This window comes from Pleurodeles waltl, chromosome 10 (assembly GCF_031143425.1).
Source record: "Pleurodeles waltl isolate 20211129_DDA chromosome 10, aPleWal1.hap1.20221129, whole genome shotgun sequence".
Lineage (NCBI taxonomy): Eukaryota > Metazoa > Chordata > Amphibia > Caudata > Salamandridae > Pleurodeles > Pleurodeles waltl.
Window position 1 is genome coordinate 222,530,093 of NC_090449.1, and position 25,832 is coordinate 222,555,924.

At 42.5% G+C, this 25,832-nt stretch overlaps 1 protein-coding gene across 8 annotated transcripts in view; it reads left to right on the forward strand.

Annotated features, from left to right (window-relative positions):
- The window catches only part of MARF1 (meiosis regulator and mRNA stability factor 1), a 586,552-nt gene that overhangs the window by 70,853 nt on the left and 489,867 nt on the right, over nt 1-25,832 (forward strand). For all 8 annotated transcript variants that reach the window (XM_069210203.1, XM_069210208.1, XM_069210202.1 and 5 more), the window contains exons 4-6: nt 5,948-6,119; nt 13,088-13,314; nt 21,513-21,630. In XM_069210203.1, coding sequence (XP_069066304.1) covers nt 5,948-6,119; nt 13,088-13,314; nt 21,513-21,630 — 517 coding nt within the window. The remainder of the gene's footprint in view (nt 1-5,947; nt 6,120-13,087; nt 13,315-21,512; nt 21,631-25,832) is intronic.

Here is a 25,832-nt window from a genome sequence, read left to right on the forward strand (position 1 = left end):
CGGATTAGACCGATCGCCTCTCTTTAATATTGATATTATTGTGCCTTTCCAACTACTAGGAAAACAGTTCGAGATAATGAACGCTTTAAGAGCTGTTCAAAAAATACCTAGCCCACAAATCTGTTTGTTTTGATGCTAATTACTGGCAGGTTATCTGGATCGGCTGCTTTTGACAAGTTAAGTGTATAGGTGATCTTTTCTTTTATGCCACTTCCTGACAGATAGGTCAGTAGATCCTCATCAGGTTTGGACTCTTCTCTACTCCGATTCTCATGTTCATTTCCACACATTTCTGACAAATAGCTGAGCCAGTTGTCTTCAGGGACAATTGAAATTGGGGCTTTATCATTTTTGTGTGACCATTGTTAGTGGCCAATACCAATAACCTTTCCTCTCAGTTTGATTTGTAAAGGAGCCTCATATCCCTTTTAATTAGTGTGGCATATTATGCTTTAGTTTCCTGGAACACCTTGCCCCATCAGCAGTCCTCATTTGTTCTTTCTATTGCCTTAGCTTTTTTAGTTGCTTCCTTAAGACCTGGTACTGCCAAGTAAACCAACTAGTGGACTTTGAGTTTTGCTAATCTTGTGTGTTTATGATTGCATTTTTACTAGCATGATTGGGGTAGCTAATTTTCAGAGGTACCGTTTGATCTCATTCATCATTTTCATAGCTAATCCCATGGAAAGGGGCCAGTCATCACTGCTTTACAAATTAAGTACCCAGAAGTATTTCCACAATTCTAAGTTCCAGTACTGAGTGAATATCTAATAGATTGGTCCTTTTTGAATACCTTGATGGAATGTTTGTTTTTCAGGCATATCGGACCCTGCTTCCCCCATTAAGACTGATGAAATCCCTCCGACTAGAAATATTTTGCGTTTTCTGTGCAATTTTCATATTACCTCATTTGAGAAAATAGCTAATCGTAAATTATACAGAGCAGACATAGTTCCTTGCATAATATTCTTCTGCACGTTAGACTTTCCTATGATTAAGACTGGAGTTTTTTCATACATAGCACAAAGGTTACCTAAAGCAGTACTAAACAATTGTATTTGCTAGTGTTTTATAGCTTTCATCCAGCTCCACATACATAATCACCATAATCTAACCTCAGTGAGCTCAGAATTTATATAAATACTTATAACTCATAATTGTGTCAACTTACACAATTGTGGTTGCTGCCTGGGTCACTAGACCACCAGGGGCCTTTCTGGAGCCCAATTTGTGCTCTTCTGGGCTGACTTGGGAATCTTCCAATCCCCTTCAACTAGAGAAAGATTGAGCTGACTGATGCTCAGCCCAGCTTGATTATTGAGAAATGCATTTTCCACTCTAATCACAAACTCCACTTGCATTCAGTGTTTTAACACTGGTCCACAGTATGTCTCGTTTTGTCACCTCTCTACCCTCTTTATTATTTATAACTGCTACATGTTTTAAATCGTGTGTAGAGAGTGTGCAATGAGTGACACTTAAAGAACACTAGAAACAGGTGGAATGTATTCAGAGACCTCCAATTTTGAACTCTTGTGCCCCTCCCCCCCACTCCCTTCTCAAAACTAGGTATACACGCTTTTGCCTTCTCCCCTTCTTGTTTTAGGGCATTCTACTTCTTCCCTAAGTTCTTTCTTTAACGTTTAGATTGTTTCCTTACTTTTGCTTTTTCTGTAGTGCATCTGTAGTAATCCTTGTTTGACTGCTTTTACCTATATCCTCCCTAAACCCTTGTGCTATGGACTTTTCTTCTACTACTGGCACCCCAATCTGGGGGTTACTCTTTGCTTTGTTCCTAAGTAAGAATCCCTTTTTACAATTTTCTTCCTAACCCCTGGCATGGTTTTGGCGTGTGATCTCCTTTCCGTAACCAATGGCTTTAGGGTTCTGCTTATATGCAACTCTAGATTCCTGTAGCCATGGTGCTCACTCCTTCTTCCTTTTTTTGTTTTTTATTTATTAATATTGGCACTCTAGATATAATAACTGAGGCTGAGGTATTGACTTTTCCCTTCATACCTGACTCATTTATTCCATCCTCCTCTACTTCTAATTCAGATATTTGCCTCACAAGGGAGGGCATACCTTTTTGGCCAATATTTCTTGAAAAGACCAGATAATACTATTATTTAAGACAATGGCTTCTAGAATTTCATGCAAGGTTGTGTGGTTGTTGTTTTTCCCCACATTAAGAACAGGACATCCAGCATTGGTGACAGATCTGTTGCAGATGTCTCTTAGGTGTTTAAAGCCTGTTGGCATTCGGATTCCAGTGTCACTATGCCTTCCAAACCCCATGGTCTTGTCAAGTACAGTCCACCACTTTGCTTTGGATGATGACTGCATGGTACTGTGCCACACACATACACCCCCCCCCCCCCCCCCCCAAGACTTCCACTATCTATGAGTATAAAACTTTCAAAGCAAACTGCAACAACTTGCAGAGGAGGAGGAGAGGTGAGGCCATGGAAAATAAAATGGAAAAACTGCCTGAAAAGTCACCCAGATTTGTCTCTAGATTTATCATTTTCTCTTCACGTAATGGCACATCCTGCTTCGGGTAATCTTGCTGGGGCCTCAGGTGGGTCTCATATCTGCTTTATGATTGAAATGTTTTTTAAAACTTATTGAGGATGTCTAATAAACAGCTGGACTGGAGTCTTGAAAGGAAGCCTCTCTGCTTGCGACGGGCATTGGTACAACCAGGATTCTCTCTTTAAAAAATAAAAATAAAATTATAATAATAACTTTTCTTTCCTATTTTTATAACCTATGCATGCATTAACAATACAAGGTCGCGTGTACAGAATCTGGGGAATATTGGAGTCAAATGGAATAGCAACCCCCATAACAGCTGAACATAGAGTAGTTCGTGTATTATTGTTCTTAACTGAGTAGTGTCGTATCAGTTCATTCACTGGGCCTACTGAGCCCTGGTGACCCAAAACTAAAAGCATTTTTTGGTGTTTATTGTTTGGCTCAACCACTCCATTTGAATATCTCCTTTTCTGTGTTGCAGCAAATGTTATATCCCCTGTGCCAGACTGACATTGAAGGGGGGTGCAGGGAACCTCCATTTCCGGGCAGTGTCCCATTTGGCTACCCGGTAGTTTGAATACAGTCAGTTTCTAAAAGTTAGGCTGGTATTGCAAATGTAGAGTAATAATTCCTCTAAAAGTTTAACACACAGAAATATGACTGCCCCCTTTTCTTTGCTTCTAACTCTTTTGACCCCCCCTATTCTCTGGGTTAAATGCCATGACGATGACTCTTTGTGTCTTGTTTGGTGCTATAAAGGTTTAGGTAAACACACTAAAAAGGCTGCATCTCTAGGGTATCGCAGCCAGTCTGCAGGAAGGACGCAAAAACACTACCAAGATGGTGGCCTTATTGTGTCCTCTCTCCTACAGTGACAGGCTTGGGAGGGTTGCTGTGGCACCTGGTAAACATCCGGTACACTCCAAACCAAAACACATAGGTAAAAGACATTGGCACTTACAATGCCAATAGCTCTAACTCTCACAAATGCAAGACCTATTGTATTTCAAATGCTTGTTTGGAAAGCTCCCCTGAAATTATTGTTTTTGACATTGAGGTCCATCTTAGCAGGATAATTGTGAAGCAATAAAAAAACTCCCATGTGCGTTATCCATTCTTTTGTCAAAGCAATAACTTTCTTAGACCTTGCTCTCAAACTGTAGAAGGACTTTTGGAAGTAAGTGGTGAAATAGGGACTGTAGTTCCCTCTTTCTGGCATACAAACAATTTAGCAAAATGTCAGCGACCTGTGACGCAAACATCACATCACACCACCGTAAGAGAGAACTCCACATTTTGTGGAGAAAATGTCTCTACCGCAGTGTAATCACTTGTGACTGCTTTGTCTGTAAGAAAATAACTTTTTAGCTCATCATTTTGCATGTTATAAGTCCAACCTGAGGGCCTTAAGGCAGTCTTTGCCGACATAGACTGAAGAAGCTCTTTCTGAGCATGGCAAAGTTTATCCCTTTGAAGCTGTGTGTACATCATTCACCTTTAGGGCCAGCTTTTATTGTGGTTCTGTGTGTTTTTTTTTTTTTCTTTTCTGGGAGGGAATATCTGTGTTTTTTTAATTTTTAATTTTTCTTAACGCCAATTTATCGAATACCCAGATAATGAAATACTTTATTTTATTGCCAGACAACTGTACAAAGATGGAAATGGCAAATTTAAATAGAATGTTGAATCTTTTCAGAATTTGATTTTATTGCTAAAATATGAAGTGGTACACTAGATTCTAGCCTTTCACTTTTTCCACTCCTGAAATGTAAGGTTTTTTATTGGTCAACGCATAACAGTGCCACTGTCCACTAGCTTCCAGTGTTAAAAAAAAAAAAAAAAAAAAAAAAATCACGTTTATGTAGCTTTTTTTAGTTTGACGTTGTGCTTTTTCATGTATACTCTTTGCTTAGTACTTGATTTTCTAAACAGTCCTAGGTCCCCTGAGTAGTTGCCATGGATCTCATGTCAAGACCTGCCGGTATAGACATTGAGCCAGTGTGTAAAAATACCCTCGAGTCCAGTGGTTCTCAACCTTTTGACTTCTGTGGACCCCCACTTTTTCATTACTGGTACCTGGGGGACGGGCACAGACACACAGACACACAGACACACAGACACACAGACACACAGACACACAGACACACAGACACACAGACACACAGACACACAGACACACAGACACACAGACACACAGACAGACACACAGACACACACACAGACACACACACAGACACACACACAGACACACACACAGACACACACACAGACACACACACAGACACACACACAGACACACACACAGACACACACACAGACACACACACACACACACACACACACACACACACACACAGACAGACACACACACAGACAGACACACAGACACAGACAGACACACAGACACACAGACAGACACACAGACAGACAGACAGACAGACAGACAGACAGACACACAGACAGACACACACACAGACACACAGACAGACACACACACACACAGACAGACAGACAGACACACAGACACACACCTTTGAAATCATGGGGCCCCCGCTAAGTCACTACTGGAAGCTGGGGACCCCTGCCTAAACATTGTCGATGATTTGAACAGCAAAACAATACACAACAAATTACAGAAACAAGACTTCATTAACACATACACAAATGCTAACACATTTTATTTAATTTGCAAACAGATATAAACAAAAAAAAAATATTTGCAGGTTTGAGCGTTTCTGAATTAAATTGAAGCCACAAATCAGCCATACTAAATTCTGTTTTAAGCACCTGTACTGCTCCCAGGAATCAATCCGAGGATATAAATGTAACTTTTTAGCCTTCGAATTCCTTGATATTTTAAATCACATTTTAAGAATTTCATTTGTTCAGATAGCCACTTAATTTATACACACTTTGCTTACAAAAATAAATAATATTAACAGATTAATAGTCGTGGATGTCGCTCCCACTCCCTTCCCCGCTCCTTTCGCGGAGGCTTTACGGACTCCCAGGGGTCCCCGGACCACAGGTTGAGAACCACTGCTCTATTCTATGAAAGTGCTCAGAGTTTCTGAAACTGCTGAACAGATTTTCATAAGCAATAGTGTTTTAAGGTTCTCTGGGTTAAAAGAATCAAGAGCATTTTCATCCATTCTTTCACAGTTATAATTTCTATATTTTACTGATGTAACACTGGAGGTGCTCAGTGCCTGACATGTAGTGAAAATAATTTTTAAGGTGTTTCTTGGCATGGAGACAGCCATACAGCCTTCATTTCCAGTTTTCATTTATGCTTTTCTACTGATACAAATTTGAAATGTTACTGAAGTCTGCATTGTTTTAATCAGGATTCATTGTTTTTGTATGTTACAAATTAAAATGTTTTGGGTAAAATGTTCTGTTTTGACAGCCTACCAGAAATAGCATAATTGATTCTGGTAGAATCTGGCCAAGTATTCCTTCAAGTACACAATCTGCTTCCATTCCTGTCCCGTTGTGCAATGGCTGTGGAACAAAGGGAACCACAAAAGATGGATCGTTAATACTGGCAAAAAGTCCTTGTAAAACATCCCAGAAATACGGTGAGCATTTTATTTTTTTTTAACGGGGTTTATACATTACCCACATTATTAACCCCCAAATTCCTGTAAAAATTTGAGGTGGTTCTTCAGTTGCTTCTGCAAATGTAATTTTCACTTTGTTACATTGAATTTATGTGCACTGTTGACATATGATGCACTGTTGCTACATAAGCCTGTCCCCACCCCTTTCTCACCTTCACTTTCCTGACACCCCCTTGATTCCAAGCTTGCTGCCCCAGTCTCCATACTCCTTCCCCCCCCCCCCCCCTTCCCTTCCGCACCACCACCAAAAAAGAAAAAAAGTGATGGGGGTGTATATTGCTGGAACTGGTTGATAATGAGTTTTTTTCCCCCCACTGAAAACTCGAAAGGGATTAAACATTTTTTTTTAAAAAAATTGAACTTGGATATATGGTAATCCTATATAAAAATAAATAGTTTACCATAGCAGTAATTGTGTCTTGCAAGATCACTGTTCTTGTCTGAATAGTATCCCTGTTTTTGTCAGTTTTTATACTTGTTGCTAAATCTGGAGAAGGGGAGAAATAAAGCCATATAGGATGGTTTATCCACAGAACTTGGAGCAGGAGGTGTCATTAACTCACCTCCATCCTATAGAGGCTGCGGTGGCTTACAGCAGGTTTCAGAGTTCAATTTAAAAGCTGGTTTGATCCAAGGGTGAGCAGTGGGTTACACTTTGGACCTACACTCGACTACCTAAAGTAGTGTGATACTCTTTAGTGCCCAGCTAAGCCTTAAAGTGAGCTGACCAGCCTCTTCCTGCCCCTCCTAAAAGTGCTAAGGAAAAGGTGGTGGGTTAGTTAACCCCTTTCAGGTTGTAAGTGCTTGTGGAATGCTCTTCCTGATAACCTTGGGCAGATAAGCCAGCTTCTATCTTTCAGAAGAAAAACTTTAAAGTCTCATTTGTTTTTGTAACTATCCTTGCTGTCTGAGGTAACAAGTCACCCTGCATTAATGGACACTGATTATTACCTTGATTCACACACGCTACACATCCAGGATATGGTCCTCCCTTAGACTTATAATACCCACACAACATCTAGTTTGAATCAGTGAGTTTAAGCTTTGAATTGTTTGGCTCCATTACTGTTTGGACATTACAAATGACGGCTACAGGTAACCTTGCTTTTAATTGTCTTTAGTGGGGCGAGTACTGTCTTCGTTCTAATGGATGGTCAGGCCACACTATGGGCTACACAAACGTTCTTTACAAGTGGTCTATACCGCATTTCTTCTCAGCCTTGACAGAGTCCCACAGACAAAACATGTGTTAGCTTTTCCTCTCTCTGGCTGTTTTGTGTCCCAGAATTAAAACAACATAAGAATATTCCCTACTACTTATTACGCTCTTGGTGGTTTCATCCATTGCATGAATTGTTGATGTGCTCAGACAGCTCCTGAGTATAATGTATTGTAGCAGGGACCCTTTGTTGGCGCTGCAACAGTAGTTAATTTGAGCCAGTGGTTTATGGTGCTCAGCACCAGCAATTAATTGTCAACACTGGCACTTATGACAGTCTGCCACATGATGGTGCTGTCTAATTTAGAAATGATCTCAACAACAGTTGTTTATTAATTAATATACAATTAACCCAGCCTCCAGAGCCATTCTTATAGCTTTGCGTGCCTGGAGTAGTCTGAATTGTCACACTTGTAAGAGTTTGAAGATTAGTATTTGTGTTGGTACTGTCATTGGCAGCGCTAGCAGGGGCACCAGGTGGTATAAGCTTGTAGGAAAATGGCTCCCTGTTGCATTTACCCCCCACTTTTTGCCTGATATTGATGCTGACTTGACTAGTGTGCTGGGACCCTCCTGCTAACCAGGCCCCAGCACCAGTGTTCTTTCACCTAAAATGTACCATTGTTTCCACAATTATCACATCCCAGGCACACAGATAAGACCCTTGTAAAAGGTACCAGTGGTACCAAGGGCCCTGTGACCAGGGTAGGTCCCTAAGGACTGCAGCATATGTTGTGCCACCCTAAGGGACCCCTCACCTAACACATGCACACTGCCATTGTAGATTTTGTGTGTTGGTGGGGAGAAAAAGGCAAAGTCGACATGGCATTCCCCTCATGATGCTATGCCCACAAAATACTGCCTGTGGCATAGGTAAGTCACCCCTCTAGCAGGCCTTACAGCTCTAGGGCAGGGAGCACTATACCACAGGTGAGGGCATAGCTGCATGAGCAATAAGCCCCTACAGTGTCTAAGGCTATTCTTAGACATTGTAAGTACTGTGTGGCCATATTAAGTATATGGCCTGGGAGTTTGTCAAAAATGAACTCCACAGCTCCGTAATGGCTACACTGAATACTGGGAAGTTTGGTATCAAAATTCTCAGAATAATAAACCCACAGTGATGCCAGTGTTGGATTTATTAAAAAATGCACACAGAGGGCACCTTAGAGATGCCCCCTGTATTTTACCCAGCCTGCTGCTGAGAGATGAGTTTCTGACCCCCTGGGTTGAGAGCCTTTGTGCTCTCTGAGACCAGAAACAAAGCCTGCTCTGGGTGGAGGTGCTTCACACCTTCTCCCCCCCCGCCCCCTTTGCAGGAACTGTAACACCTAGCAGTGAGCCTCAAAGGCTCAGGCTTCGTGTTAAAATGCCCCAGGGCACTCCAGCTAGTGGCGATGCCCGCCCACTGGACACAGCCCCCACTTTTGGTGGCAAGTCCAGGGGAGATAATGAGAAAAACAAGGAGGGGTCACCCACCAGTCAGGACAGCCCCTAAGGTGTCCTGAGCTGAGGTGACCCCTGCTTTGAGAAATCCTCCATCTTGAGTTTGGAGGATTCACCCAATAGGATTAGGGATGTGCCCCCCTCGCCCCTCCCCACAGGGAGGAGGCACAAAGAGGGTGTAGCCACCCTCAAGTACAGTAGACATTGGCTACTGCCCCCCAGACCTAAACACACCCCTAAATTGAGTATTTAGGGGCGACCCTAAACCTAGGAAACTAGATTCCTGCAACCTGAAGAAACTAGGACTGCTGTCCTACAAGCCTGCAGAGAAGGAGAAGACGACAACTGCTTTGGCCCCAGCCCTACCGGCCAGTCTCAAACTTCGAAAACCTGCTCCAGCGACGCATCCGACAGGGACCAGCAACCTCTGAAGCCTCAGAGGACTGCCCTGGACTAAAGGACCAAGAAACTCCCGTGAACAGCGGCCCTGTTCAAAACCAGCTACTTCTTTGTAACAAGGAAGCAACTTTTAAAGACTGCACGTTTCCCGCCGGAAGCGTGAGACTTCACACTCTGCACCCGACGCCCCCGGCTCTAGATCCAGAGAACAAACACCTCAGGGAGCCCCTGTGCTGCTGAGGGTGTGTTTTGTGTGCCTACTTGTACCCCCCCCCACCCCGTGTTCTACAAAACCCCCCTGGTCTTCCCCCCGAGGACGCAGGTACTTACCTGCTGGCAGACTGCAACCAGAGCACCCCTGTTCTCCATGGGTGCCTATGTGTTTTGGGCACCTCTTTGACCTCTGCACCTGACTGGCCCTGAGTTGCTGGTGTGGTAACTTTGGGGTTGTCTTGAACCCCCAACGGTGGGCTGCCTATGCCCCAGAACTGAGACCTGTAAGTGTTTTACTTACCTCCTAATCTAACCTTTACTTACCTCCCTAAGGAACCGTTGATTTTTGCACTGTGTCCCCTTTGAAAATAGCTTATTGCCATTGTTACAAAGACTGTATATGATATTGCTTTTATTCAAAGTTCCTAAAGTATCTAAGTGAAGTTCCTTATATTTAAAGTGTTTAATGTAAATCTTGAACCTGTGGTTCTTAAAATAAACTAAGAAAATATATTTTTCAATATAAAAACCTATTGGCCTGGAGTAAGTCTTTTGAGTGTGTGTTCCCTGATTTATTTCCTGTGTGTGTACAACAAATGCTTGACACTACCCTCTGATAAGTCCACTGCTCGACCACACTACCACAAATAGAGCATTAGAATTATCTACTTTTGCCACTCTTACCTCTAAAGGGATCCCTTGGATCTGTGCACACTATTTCTTACTTTGAAATAGTATATACAGGGTCAGCGTCCTACAACCAGCACCAACCCATTTCCCAAAAAAATCCCCTCCATGAGTATGCTAACCCAGCCTCTGCATTCCTCAATCAAATATCACATAGTGACTTTATGGATCTGGTCAAGGCAGGTTGGCAAGCCGGTTGCCCTGCTGACCCTTGTGCACCACAAATCTTCAAAACATCATTCTAACTACCTCTGCTGTGCCACCAGCTAAAAGAATCATCAATAATCTTTATGGGAATCTTTCCTGAAGACCATGAAAAGGCAAGCGTACACCTATTATTGAAGAAAACAAACCTGGACCCACATGACCCCAACAACTAAAGACCAATTACTAATGGACCTTTCCTGGGCCAACTGATAAAAAGAGCAGCATTTGCCCAGATTTCCCAATTCATTGGTAGTCTGACAGTATGGAGTTATTGTCAAACAGGATTCTGCCCAGGAAGAGACAGATAATCTGCCCTCATCACCATCTGGGATGACCTTAAAAACTTATGAACCTCTCAGCTATCTTGGACACAGTTGACTATGATGCCCTAATACAAAGACTCTATGAAGCCGGCATAGAGGGGACTGCTCTCTACTGTATCCCGCTGTCCTAGCTGACTCCACACGTCCTACAGCAGCCGGCATTGCTCCCACACACACAGGGCTGCTGCAAATTGCATCTTCCTGTGTGCTGGAGCAATATTTTCAGCTCTTTTCCTGCTGCATGTTTGAGGACACTGGCCCCACACATACTTTCTCAAAATAGCACCCCCTTCCTCCTTAGCTTATTTAAAAAAAAGCCCCAGGGAGGTTGTGGTCCCGGTGCATGTATTAAGAATAGCCCCTGGGCCTTCTCAAAGCCCTGGGGAAAGGGTGGCGGGGGTTGCGGGTCGGGGGGGTTGGCTGGGGGGGCGGGAGGGCCACGCATCCCACTGTTTATTTATTTACTTTTTATTTATTTGTGGGGGCGGGGGCTTAGTCCCAAAATGGCTGCCAACGTTTAAGATTGAAGTGTTAGCAGCCAATCAAATCTCAGCATGAGATCTTCCTGGATCTGCGGCCCTAAATATACAAATTTATTTTCCCTTTAATATCTGAAACTATTGAACTGATTTACGCAAAAGGGGTGATCTGCCGACCCAAAACTACCTCTTTGCCAAATTTGGTGTAATTCTCTTGGCCCCCTCTTAACGGATCATCCGGAAACTTATCATGTACAAGTCCCAAGTTGACACTTTTCACACACAAAAAAACAAAGAAATGTTGTGAATGTTCGTCAAACAGCGCCAAAGATATAGGCAAGTCAAAACTCTTTCTATGGAATCTAGATCCGAACTAGAACTACCTACTGGTGACTGCCAGTAGGTTAAAAAAAAATATATGTATGTGTGTGTGATTACATAGTTGTCATGTTATTTGAATAGATGCGTATGGGTCTCCTATTTTATTTATCACAATGTGTAAATAGTATCCTTTATTCTTTCTAAAAGTGTGCTTCACTATTCAAATATTGAGGAAAAGATATAATTTTTAAACAAGTATTAGTTGTATAAATTACCTTAAAGTACAGCAACACCTGAAAGTTTGAGTCTATCAAACTTTAAATCTCAATGTATATCTTCTTTATACATGTACAACCCATGTACTTATGTATCTATATATTTATTGCTTATTGTAGAAGGAAAAAAAAAAAAAACCTTGGACTCCATCAAATACACTACTTTCTTACCCCATACCTCTCTCAGTATATCATTTGCGTCCACTGTGACGTATCCCAAACTTAGTTTACTACTTTCTAGACTCTTCCCTCTTCTATTCCTCCTTGATTCACCCCAAACCTCATTTTACTACTGTGTTCTCCCAAATAACCCTTTCTAAATTCTTCTATTGTGTGTCACTTTTTTGGCTTATCCTAAACTAAATTGTACTTATTTGTTCTCCCTAATCCATTTCTAGATACTCTTTCCTCCCCCATCTCTCCTTTTACTCATCCCAAACTGCACTTTACCACTATGATCTTCTAAATAACACTTACTAGAATCTTCTCTCTTCTATTCCTCCATTATCTTATTCAACCAAAGCTAACCGACCCTGCTCAAATTAACTCTTATTTCCCAATACTAATTCACCATAATCCTTCTTGGGTTCAGGAGTAGTGTGCTACTTGCCGAAAAGGAGTTATGTGACTATTTTTAATAACTGGGACTATATGTGCAAACATTAACAATAAATGTAGGCTCTCGTGCCAAAATAAACACTCATCAGAAAGCATTTAGTAACATTTTGCAAAGACATTACAATAAAAGTGAATCAGATTTAATAAAAAGTAGTGTAGCTCAGAACGTATGGAAACGTGCAAAGATTTGGTCTTTGCTGTAGTGACCATTACAGTGGAAAAAATTAACCTGTTGCTGTGAATATCACCTTCCTGCTCATCGCTGTTTGTATTAGAAAAACTAATCTGAAGTACAAAACCCATTTCCTGGCTGTTTAATCTGCAGCAGTACTTATTCTCTGTGACCCATTTATCCCCTTGCCTACTTACTCTTACAGCACGCAAAATGGTGTCACAACTCAGCTGTAATATCTTAATACATTTGAGCAGTATGGTCATATTTTTTTAATTGTAGGAGACTCCACAATTCAACTCTAATGAGGAATTTAACAATGAGCTTTTGTACTAGGATTGCAGGCAGCCATGTATTTTAAACTCCTATATTTACGGGCTATTAATGCAAATTGATTACAAAAAGAAAAGGCATTGACAATCCTAGATAGTTGAATCATTACAGCATGTTCAGTGACATATTTCTCTCTTCACCAGTGGTGGTTGTAAAATGCCGGTGTTCGCTATTGTTTTGTGTTGTGTTGCAAATAGAATGTGTATTTATACTTGTTATTTTGTCTGTTTTTAGGATCTCCAGAAATTTCTGTCGCTGGTCAAATTCAAGAGAATTTACCCCCTATTGGAGTTTTTTGGGACATTGAAAACTGTTCAGTTCCAAGTGGCCGTTCTGCAGTGACTGTAGTGAAGCGAATTCGTGAGAAGTTTTTTAAAGGACACAGGGAAGCAGAATTCATCTGTGTGTGTGATATTAGTAAAGAGAATAAAGAGGTTATTGAGGAACTGAATAACTGCCAGGTACCTTTCATGTTCACTGAGCATGTAATTAATTCTGGTATTGTACAGTCTTTTCTTATGTTCTTGTACAATGTAGAAGATTCAGCAACTATATCTGCCTTTCTTTATTTAAAATGAGCACTGTTAACATTTTAGCTAATGCAAAGCATACCAAGTCTGTGAGCAGGAAGCAGTTTAAGAGGTCCATCCTGATGTTCCCACTCCCAGTGACCAATCTGCGCACAGTGAAACTGGGTGCTGGTGTTAGGGTTTTCTATTTGTTAAATAGAAGGGATTTATGACCTTCCCAAATATGTTGTATCCCAACCACCGTTGCCTTGAATTATGTTTTTACGGGTCAGCCTAAAAGTAGTAATAGATAGTGTAGGGCTTTTTTTTCTGGTCAGTCATTTCAAGTCTGCCTCAATCAATAAATTGCCCATGGAACACTTTACAAGTGCTAGGCACTACCTGGTTTGGTGTAGCGCCTACTTCTTAATTAACCCCTTCGCAGCCAGGCATTTTCCCCTCCTGTGCTGAGCCTTATTTTTGGCCATTTGGGGCAGTTTGCACTTAGTCCCTCATAACTTTTTGTCCACATAAGCTATCCACACCAAATTTGTGTTCTTTTTTTTTTTTCCAACATCCTAGGGATTCTAGGGGTACCCAGAGTTTGTATGTTCCCCTGGAGGAGACTAAGAAATTAGCTAAAATACAACAAAAACTCAGTTAAAAAAAAAAAATTGAAGAAAAGGGCTGCAGAAGAAGGCGTGTGTTTTTTCTCTGAACATGGCATCAACAAAGGGTTTGCAGTGCTAAAATCACCATCTGCCCAGCTTTCAGGAACAGGCAGACCTGAATCAGAAAACCACATTTTTCAAATCAATTTTGGCCTTTTACTGGGTGTAGGAAGTTGGCTCTGTATGTGCTATTTCAAAGTAAGGAATAGCATGCACAGAGTCCAAGGGTTCCCCTTAGAGGTAAGATAGTGGCACAAAGAGATAATACTAATGCTCTATTTTGTGGTAGTGTGGTCGAGCAGTAGGCTTATCAAAGGAGTAGTGTTAAGCATTTGTTGTACATACACACAGGCAATAAATGAGGAACACACACTCAGAGACAATTCCAAGTCAATAGGTTTTTGTTATAGAAAAATATCTTTTCTTAGTTTATTTTAAGAACCACAGGTTCAAATTCTACATGTAATATCTCATTTGAAAGGTATTGCCGGTAAGTACTCTAGGAACTTTGAATAATCACAATAGCATATATACTTTTTACATAAAATACATTTAGCTGTTTTAAACGTGGACACAGTGCAATTTTCACAGTTCCTGGGGGAGGTAAAGTAATGTTAGTTATTGCAGGTAAGTAAACCACCTACGGGGTTCAAATTTGGGTCCAAGGTAGCCCACCGTTGGGGGTTCAGAGCAACCCCAAAGTCACCACACCAGCAGCTCAGGGCCGGTCAGGTGCAGAGGTCAAAGAGGTGCCCAAAACACACAGGCTTCAATGGAGAGAAGGGGGTACCCCGGTTCCAGTCTGTCAGCAGGTAAGTACCCTCGTCTTCGGAGGGAAGACCAGGGGGGTTTTGTAGGGCACCGGGGGGGGACACAAGTCCACACAGAAAGTACACCCTCAGCAGCGCGGGGGCGGCTGGGTGCAGTGTGCAAACAAGCGTCAGGTTTGTAATGGTTTTCAATGAGAGACCAAGGGGTCTCTTCAGCGGTGCAGGCAAGGGGGGGGCTCCTCGGGGTAGCCACCACCTTAGCAAGGGAGAGGGCCTCCTGGGGGTCACTCCTGCACTGGAGTTCCGATCCTTCAGGTCCTGGGGGCTGCGGGTGCAGGGTCTTTTCCAGGCGTCGGGATTTCAGAGTCAGGCAGTCGCGGTCAGGGGGAGCCCTGGGATTCCCTCTGCAGGCGTCGCTGTGGGGGCTCAGGGGGGACAACTATGGTTACTCACAGTCTTGGAGTCGCCGGGGGGTCCTCCCTGTAGCGTTGTTTCTCCACCAGTCGAGTCGGGGTCGCTGGGTGCAGTGTTGCAAGTCTCACGCTTCTTGCGGGGATTGCAGGGGTCTTTAAATCTGCTCCTCTGGATACAAAGTTGCAGTCTTTGTTGAACAGGGCCGCTGTTCTCGGGAGTTTCTTGGTCTCTTGGAAGCAGGGCAGTCCTCTGAGGATTCAGAGGTCGCTGGTCCTGGGGAAAGCGTCGCTGGAGCAGGTTTCTTTGGAAGGCAGGAGACAGGCCGGTAGGACTGGGGCCAAAGCAGTTGGTGTCTTCTTTCGTCTTCTGCAGGGGGTTATCAGCTCAGCAGTCCTCTTCTTCTTTAAGTTGCAGGAATCTAAATTCTTAGGTTCAGGGGAGCCCTTAAATACTAAACTTAAGGGCGTGTTTAGGTCTGGGGGGTTAGTAGCCAATGGCTACTAGCCCTGAGGGTGGGTACACCCTCTTTGTGCCTCCTCCCAAGGGGAAGGGGTCACAATCCTATCCCTATTGGGGGAATCCTCCATCTGCAAGATGGAGGATTTCTAAAAGTTAGTCACTTCAGCTCAGGACACCTTAGGGGCTGTCCTGACTGGCCAGTGACTCCTCCTTGTTATTCTCATTATTTCCTCCGGCCTTGCTGCCAAAAGTGGGGCCGTGGCCGGAGGGGGCGGGCAACTCCACTAGCTGGAGTGCCCTGTGGTGCTGGAACAAAGGGGGTGAGCCTTTGAGGCTCACCGCCAGGTGTTACAGCTCCTGCCTGGGGGAGGTGTTAGCATCTCCACCCAGTGCAGGCTTTGTTACTGGCCTCAGAGTGACCAAGGCACTCTCCCCATGGGGCCAGCAACATGTCTCGAGTGTGGCAGGCTGCTAAAACCAGTCCGCCTACACAGGTAGTTGGTTAAGGTTTCAGGGGGCACCTCTGATGTGCCCTCTGGGGTGTATTTTACAATAAAATGTACACTGCCATCAGTGTGCATTTATTGTGCTGAGAAGTTTGATACCAAACTTCCCAGTTTTCAGTGTAGCCATTATGGTGCTGTGGAGTTCGTGTTTGACAGACTCCCAGACCATATACTCTTATGGCTACCCTGCACTTACAATGTCTAAGGTTTGGCTTAGACACTGTAGGGGCACAGAGCTCATGCACTGGTGCCCTCACCTATGGTATAGTGCACCCTGCCTTAGGGCTGTAAGGCCTGCTAGAGGGGTGACTTATCTATACTGCATAGGCAGTGTGAGGTTGGCATGGCACCCTGAGGGGAGTGCCATGTCGACTTACTCGTTTTGTCCTCACCAGCACACACAAGCTGGAAAGCAGTGTGTCTGTGCTGAGTGAGGGGTCTCCAGGGTGGCATAAGACATGCTGCAGCCCTTAGAGACCTTCCCTTGCATCAGGGCCCTTGGTACCAGGGGTACCAGTTACAAGGGACTTACCTGGATGCAAGGGTATGCCAATTGTGGGTACAAAAGTACAGGTTAGGGAAAGAACACTGGTGCTGGGGCCTGGTTAGCAGGCCTCCGCACACTTTCAATTCAAAACATAGCATCAGCAAAGGCAAAAAGTCAGGGGGTAACCATGCCAAGTAGGCATTTCCTTACACTGGGACAAACCCCATTTTTACTATTTTTTTGTGCTTTCAGCCTCCTTCCAGTTTCTGACAGAAATGGGTGTGAAACCAATGCTGGATCCCGGAAATCTAAACATTTTTGAAAAATAAACACATTTCGGAATTCAGCAAGGGGTCATTTGTGCATATCCTACAAGGTTTTCCTACAGAAAATAACAGCTGAAATAAAAAATAAAAAATTGAAATTGAGGTAAAAAAAAAAAACAGCTATTTTTCTCCACGTTTTACTCTAACTTTTTCCTGCAGTGTCTGCTTTTTGAAAGCAATATACTGTTACGTCTGCTGGATTCTTCTGGTTGCGGAGATATATATAGGGCTTGTAGGTTCATCAAGAACCCTAGGTACCCAGAGCTAATAAAGGAGCTGCACCTTGCAATGTGTTTTCATTCTATACCGGGTATACAGCAATTAATTTGCTGAACTATAAAGAGTGAAAAATAGGTATCAAGAAAACCTTTGTATTTCCAAAATGGGCACAAGATAAGGTGTTGACAAGCAGTGGTTATTTGCACATTTTTACATTGAAATCTGACGTGTTTTTTGGAAAGTGCCTAGCTGTAGATTTTGGCCTCTAGCCGGTACCTAGGGAAACCTACCAAACCTGCGGATTTTTGAAAACTAGACATCCAGGGGAATCCAAGATGGGGTGACTTGTGGGGCTCTCACCAGGTTCTGTTACCCAGAATCCTTTCCAAACCTCAATATTTGGCTAAAACTTACCTTTTCCTTACATTTCGGAGACAGAAAGTTCTGGAATCTGACAGGAGCTACAAATTTCCTTCGACCCAGTGTCCCCCAAGACTCCCGATAAAAATGGTACCTCACTTGTGTGGGTAAGCCTAATGCTTGCGACGGGAAATGCCCCAAAACACTATCTGGACACATCAAAATTATCAAATACAAAACTACATGTTTTTGCAGGAAAGGGAGGGGGGGGGGGGCACCTGCGTTTTTGGTCTGGGCTCAGCAGCTGTCTAGGGAAACCTACCAAACCCAGACAGTTCTGAAAACTAGTCACCTCAGGGAGTCCAGGGAGGTATGACTTGCATGGATCCCCCAATGTTTTCTTACCCAGAATCCTCAGCTAACCTAAAAAAACAATTAAAAAAAAACAAAACATAAATCACATTTTTTCCCACATTTTTGTGTGGTTTCACCGCACCAGGACAAATTTCCTACCACCCAAATGTTCTCCTCAGTCTCCTGGTGAAAATGATACCTCACTTGTGAAGGTGGGCCAAGTGCCTGTGACAGGGAAGAGCCAAAAATATGTCAAAATTGAGGGGAACCAAAGCGGGTCCGAAAGGGCAGTTTGGGGGAAAAAAAACATTTTTAGGCTGACAAGTGGGGCAGAATTTGTATTGGTATAGATGAGACAATGCTGGGTGGTAGGAATTTTGTGGATTCCTGCAGACTCCAGAAGGTTCCATCACAACAATGTGGGGACAAATGTGTGATTTCCAGCAAAGTTGGAGGTTTGCCGGGCATTGTGGGTAAGAAAATGGTACGGGGTGCATGTGAAGCACATCACCCTGGAATCAACCAGATGTTTAGTTTTCAGCTTTGTCTAGGTCTTGTGGACTTATCTACATGGCAGCATCCCAAAGTGCACGCCTCACCATTCCAAGTGGGATGATTTTGAGAGTTAGCCAAGCTCTCATGGCCCAAATGTAAAACCAAAACCCAAAATAATCAAATGCCCTCTCGCTTGCCGTGGGGTAAGATGTTTTACTGTGCAGGGGGAGAGCTGGAAGACTGTTACCCTCTTCAGTTGGGGTGGGGGCAAACCAGGCCTATACTTGTTGGTAGCTACCACCCCAACCCACTTCTTTTCTTTTTCTATTTTTTTTAAATTCCCCGGCATCTATTCTGACCACCCCCCCCTGTTCCCCAGGGTGGTGGGTTGGGGGTAATTGCCCAATTTGCCCACTGGTGGGCAGAACAACTTTGCCACCATTTATTTGGGGTGGGGGTATAGCCATACCCCCACCCTCCTATTTTTGAAAAAAAAAAAAATCTTCCCTGGTCTCTGTTGGGCTTTCTGCCCCCCTTGGGGTCAAATGGGCCTCCCTAAAATAGGCCGATCTGTCCCCAAGGGGGGCAGATATGGCCAACAGTAATGTGCCTCCATGGGGAGCGACCCTTGCCCAAGGGGCTGCCCCCCTCTTCCCCCCCCCCCCCCCCAAAACAAAGCACACACATCCACACACACCAATCCCTGGTGCCTAAGTGGTTTCTGCCTGATAGAAATAGGCCGATGGTTCCCCCCCCCCCCCCCCAGGGGGACCGAAATGGCCTAAAATAAATTTGCCCCCAGGGGAATGACCCTAGCGTGAAATTGAGGCAAAAAAATAAAATCCTTGGTGTCTAGTGGTTAGATTAGCCTAACAAAAATAGGTTAGTCTGCCCTCAAGTGGGGCAGAAATAGCCTAAATACAATTGCCCCCCAGGGGAGGGACCCTTGCCTAAGGGGTCGCTCCCCATACATAAAAACATAAGGTAATCAAAACAAAAATATATCCATTGTGTCTAGGGGTTTCTAGATGTCATTGGGGTGTTTGGGGGCGGAAGGGGAAGCGATTCCCCTTCCAGCCCTGCCCTGGGAGGGGAGGGGGGGGAGCGCCGGAGCACAGGACATAACCATTACTGGCACAGAAGCATTTAAGGCACCCTTTTTATGTTTTTGATTTTTAAATTTCATCTGTATTTATCGATATTCGTTTTATTTGCTGTTTTTTCTGTGTATCCATTTGTGTTTAGTGTATGCAGCTACAATTGGTATATTTACACATCTAAGTTATAAATGGCCATTTGAATTCCCAAAAGGTTTTGGTTTTATTCAGTACAATATGGTCATCTGAAACCACTTGCATTGTAGAGCAGCAGAAACAGCTGTGTTTATGCACATATTTAAACTTCAATAGGAAGTATTTTATTTTCCTTTTTTTTAAAAATAAATCAATAATCCCTTACTTGTCAATCTGCACACTTGGCGACCTGGTTTTCTTGATTCACTGTATCAGGAGCTACCAAATAAGACTGGTTTACTGTATTTAAAAATAAATATAACCAGAAAAATCTATAGTTTTCTGTCTGTTTTTACCTGTAAAAGCAGAAAACTGAGAGCCCTATTTTGAATGTGTGTTAGTATCACAGGAGCATGTCCTTGTGTACAGATTTGATACGTATTCTGTTGGTCAATAGATTTTGTAATGGCTCTAGGAAGGATACACATTGTACGTTACATTTATCAAATGATCTTCTGCAGCATACTAGCCCTGAATTGAATGTGTAATATTGGCAAATTTCGACTAGTAATGGCTTCACTAACCCATTATGATCTAGCAAATAGTAGTTTGGAAACTATTTCTGTGGACCTATGTCTCCAAGATGGATTACTGCAATACTCTGTTCATGAGTCCTCAAAACTGTTGGTAAGACTCCAGGGAAAAAAAGCTTGACTAAATTAGTGACACTAGTGTTTAAAAAAAAAAATTATTGTTGCTAGAATATACTACAGGCCGATGTTTGATTTAAGGTAGAAGCAAGTTTGATTTGGGGTTTTTCTAAAGCACTTCTAACTAACCTACGGTGTCCTCCGAGTCCTACATATGGGGTGTAGCAAATTTTGAGAACCAGACAACTGTCTGAAATTAAATATCAACTGAACTCCCAATCATTGCCAAATATGTTGCTAACTGGGAAGTGAACTTTGAAAAAAAGAAAGCCTTGAAGAAAAGCAAGAGTCTACAAGCCAGGTGTGAAGACTGGAAAGCATCACAAAACTAAAAAATCAATGTAGCATTGAGCTTAAAGTGCCTCCTCTCTCACTTCTTCTAGAACATTGTTCACATTACATTTCATCCATGTTGCCAGTTTAAAGGAGAACATTTTCAGTGGATGGGTTGACAAAGTTCTATCTGTGCAATTACGTGAGGTAAAATATCTGTCTCATTAAATCGATCTCCAAAAATAAGTCTTCTTAAAAGCACACAAACTGCTTTGTGAACCAATACCCTTATAGCTCTTGATTTTATGTACTACGACAAATTTTGTAGATTACAGCTTTCAGATGAATTTTATTTACATTACTTAAGTGTTTTCTCCGATTGTTAGAGTGTTCATATTACAACCACCTACATTTGCAAAATAATTCTGGCAAAAGTTTGGATATCCTAGTGAGGCTAGACTGTGGTTTCCAAAAATATGTCCTTGCCAATGTAATTCCTATACTCTCCTTAGGTAGATGCTTTCTACATTAAATGATGATATCTTATAAATTGTTTTTCAAAAAGTCATTTTTTTAAAAGTTATGTTAAGGCAATAATGTAAAAATAGAAACCTAATTGGAATTCCAGAAAGGATTGCAGTAAAGTCTAGTTAATTTAAACATTTTTTTTCTTCTTTTGTTTCAAGTTGATTGTCTTAGTTACTGGAACTCCAGTCCATGACTGCTGCAGTTCTCAGTATGTCTTGCCAGGTGTTGCATGGTTGCTGTGTGTCTTGGATTTCATGTTCCCTAATCCTACATTTTCTCCCAGTGAGTGATTCTTGCTATTTCTGGCATTGAGAGTGAAAATATCCTTTTTTGCCCAAAATAACAGGTGACCGTTGCACATATTAATGCAACAGCAAAGAATGCTGCAGATGATAAACTGAGACAGAGTCTGAGGAGGTTTGCTGATGCCCACACTACGCCTGCTACTGTCGTTTTAGTTTCCAGTAAGTGTCTAATACTAATGGTGTTGCATTGTTGATTTGAGTTGTTTCAATTATGATATTGCCCTGAGATCGATAAGTACATCAGGGGCTGTGCATGTACGTCTAGGAGGATCCATGCCAGAGTTGCAAAGACTTCTGAGGATACATTTGCATGACATTTTAATGGGACTGTTAGTAAATCTGAAAGTCTGGCATAAGTCTGGACCTCTTATTTGACATCTAAATTTGAAATACAGGGAGTGCAGAATTATTAGGCAAATGAGTATTTTGACCACATCATCCTCTTTATGCATGTTGTCTTACTCCAAGCTGTATAGGCTTGAAAGCCTACTACCAATTGAGCATATTAGGTGACGTGCATCTCTGTAATGAGAAGGGGTGTGGTCTAATGACATCAACACCCTATATCAGGTGTGCATAATTATTAGGCAACTTAACAAAAAACAAATATATACCCATTTCAATTATTTATTATTACCAGTGAAACCAATATAACATCTCAACATTCACAAATATACATTTCTGACATTCAAAAACAAAACAAAAACAAATCAGTGACCAATATAGCCACCTTTCTTTGCAAGGACACTCAAAAGCCTGCCATCCATGGATTCTGTCAGTGTTTTGATCTGTTCACCATCAACATTGCGTGCAGCAGCAACCACAGCCTCCCAGACACTGTTCAGAGAGGTGTACTGTTTTCCCTCCTTGTAAATCTCACATTTGATGATGGACCACAGGTTCTCAATGGGGTTCAGATCAGGTGAACAAGGAGGCCATGTCATTATATTTCCTTCTTTTATACCCTTTCTTGCCAGCCACGCTGTGGAGTACTTGGACGCGTGTGATGGAGCATTGTCCTGCATGAAAATCATGTTTTTCTTGAAGGATGCAGACTTCTTCCTGTACCACTGCTTGAAGAAGGTGTCTTCCAGGAACTGGCAGTAGGACTGGGAGTTGAGCTTGACTCCATCCTCAACCCGAAAAGGCCCCACAAGCTCATCTTTGATGATACCAGCCCAAACCAGTACTCCACCTCCACCTTGCTGGCGTCTGAGTCGGACTGGAGCTCTCTGCCCTTTACCAATCCAGCCACGGGCCCATCCATCTGGCCCATCAAGACTCACTCTCATTTCATCAGTCCATAAAACCTTAGAAAAATCAGTCTTGAGATATTTCTTGGCCCAGTCTTGACGTTTCAGCTTGTGTGTCTTGTTCAGTGGTGCTCGTCTTTCAGCCTTTCTTACCTTGGCCATGTCTCTGAATATTGCACACCTTGTGCTTTTGGGCACTCCAGTGATGTTGCAGCTCTGAAATATGGGCAAACTGGTGGCAAGTGGCATCGTGGCAGCTGCACGCTTGACTTTTCTCAGTTCATGGGCAGTTATTTTGCGCCTTGGTTTTTCCACACGCTTCTTGCGACCCTGTTGACTATTTTGAATGAAACGCTTGATTGTTCGATGATCACGCTTCAGAAGCTTTGCAATTTTAAGAGTGCTGCATCCCTCTGCAAGATATCTCACTATTTTTGACTTTTCTGAGCCTGTCAAGCCCTTCTTTTGACCCATTTTGCCAAAGGAAAGGAAGTTGCCTAATAATTATGCACACCTGATATAGGGTGGTGATGTCATTAGACCACACCCCTTCTCATTACAGAGATGCACATCACCTAATATGCTTAATTGGTAGTAGGCTTTCGAGCCTATACAGCTTGGAGTAAGACAACATGCATAAAGAGTATGATGTGGTCAAAATACTAATTTGCCTAATAATTCTGCACTCCCTGTATGTTTGTTCAGTTTGCGCACAGTGCTTGCCATGGAATAAAATGGTTCATTAAGAGTCAGTATACCTAACTCCAATTAAATGGTACTTTATCCTACCTACTTAGGGAATTTTATTTTTGTTGTTTTTTGTACACAGCTATTAGTTTATACGTACAGAGGCTTGCATGATGAATTTTAACTATTCCCTTAAGGGAATTATCTAATTGAGCATAGCAGGATTAATACATTTCCTGAGACATCGAAGGCAATGAATCACCTGCTTTTGCCATGTCATAACTTAATATGTAGTGACAGGCTACACCATGCAGTAACCAGCCATACAATTTAATTCCACTCAGTGACAGACCGGACTATGCTATCTAATGCCAGACCATACCATACAATATAATGGCAGGTCATCGTACACTATAAACTAAAATGACCTGTGCACTATACATTGACATGCCATATTATACAGTGACCAGCCCAACCATACTGTAATTAACAATGACATGCCATGCCATACAATGGCCAGCTATATCACACTATACAGTGTCTAGCCAGGCCATATGATGACACACCATACCATACAATGACAGATCATACCATGGCAGACCATTGCATGATAAACAGTGACATGCCATGTCATACAATACAATCATGTCATACATACCATGCCATACCGTATGAACACAGGCCTTACCATTCAAACACAGGCCATGTGATACCATCACACCAATACCATATCATACTAGACAAAAGTTGTCATACTATGTATAATTTATCATATTGTTGTTTAATGTATTGTAATGTAATCATTCATTTCTACGAAAGATGTCCACCATGGCTTAAACAAAAAAAAACAAAAAAACTGACCAAACCAAAGGCGAGTCCTGTAGGCTTTGCCAGTGCTTCCTACCTTATTGTAACACCCAACGATAATGTCACATTAACCCTTGTTTTTTATGAGTGAATATCTAGTTTCATTTTTTTAATTTTTTTTTACATATGCTAAAATTTTATTATCATATCTAACTATATTGCCACTTTAACCTTTTTAGGTTTTTCTGGGAGGAAAAAATAAATATATATAATGCCTACCAAAATGTGTAGGAAACTGGACTTCTTTGCAGATGTCCCTCCACTTTTTGCCCCCATTCAGAACAACTAGATGCTGGTTTTCAACTCTTGATAGTGCACTGAGGCCTGCTAATCAGACCTCGTGACAGTGTTCTTTCCTCTAAAACACATAAAGCACACCTGTAAGTCCCTAGTACACCTGCCACCTATGGCCCTACTAAAGAGGGTCCCTAAGGGCTGCAGTATGCCTTATGCCACTCTAAGGAACCACAACCAAATTGCACTGAGATTGCTATTGCAGTCTGTGTGACGTGGGGCAAACTATGTATGAAAAGCTGACATGGCACACTCCTGTGTACCGTGGCAAAGACACTGCATGTTCAAAGACACCTCTAGACAGGTCTTAAGAACCCTAGAGCAGGGTGCACTATAAGACATGTGAGGGCATTCTGCATGAGCAGATTTGCCCCTGTGATATCTAGTTCTTTTGCTAGATATTGCAAGTGAACAGGAAAGCCATCTTAAGGTATGTACTGGGCACTGGTCAAAACAGTTACCCAGCTACATCATGGCTTAACTGAAAACTGTGGTGATTGGTATCAAACACCTCGTATTAGTAAACTGACACTGACTACAGTGTTGGATATGTGATGACATGCACCAGAGGCTACCTTAGAGGTACCTCTGAACTCTTACTAGTCCTTTAGTGTGCTGACTGACTGGTATCAGCCAGCCTGCCACCACAGATGAGTTTCAGACCTCCTGGAGGTGAGAGCCTGCACTCTGAGGTCAGAACCAATGCATGCTCTGGCAGGAGTTATTATCTCCTCCAAAAGGATGAATAGTAAACTGCATACCGTTGTGGGGACTTCAAAGTCCCTACTGCCTTTTAAATGTGACCCCGGCTTCCCTTGCCCTGAGGCCTAGTTGGCACCTAGACAGGTGGGAAATTCAGTACCGAAGAGGCGTCATACACTGTCCAGGTAGTCCTATCCTTAGGGTGGGCTACCTGAAGTGAACAGGGAAATGTTAATAAGAAATTAGGAACTCTGGGACAGGGTGTAGGAAGTTGGCTCTGTATGCACTATTTCAAAGTAAGGAATAGTATGCACAGAGTCCAAGGGTTCCCCTTAGAGGTAAGATAGTGGCAAAAAGAGATAATACTAATGCTCTATTTTGTGGTAGTGTGGTCGAGCAGTAGGCTTATCAAAGGAGTAGTGTTAAGCATTTGTTGTACATACACACAGGCAATAAATGAGGAACACACACTCAGAGACAAATCCAGCCAATAGGTTTTTGTTATAGAAAAATATATTTTCTTAGTTTATTTTAAGAACCACAGGTTCAAATTCTACA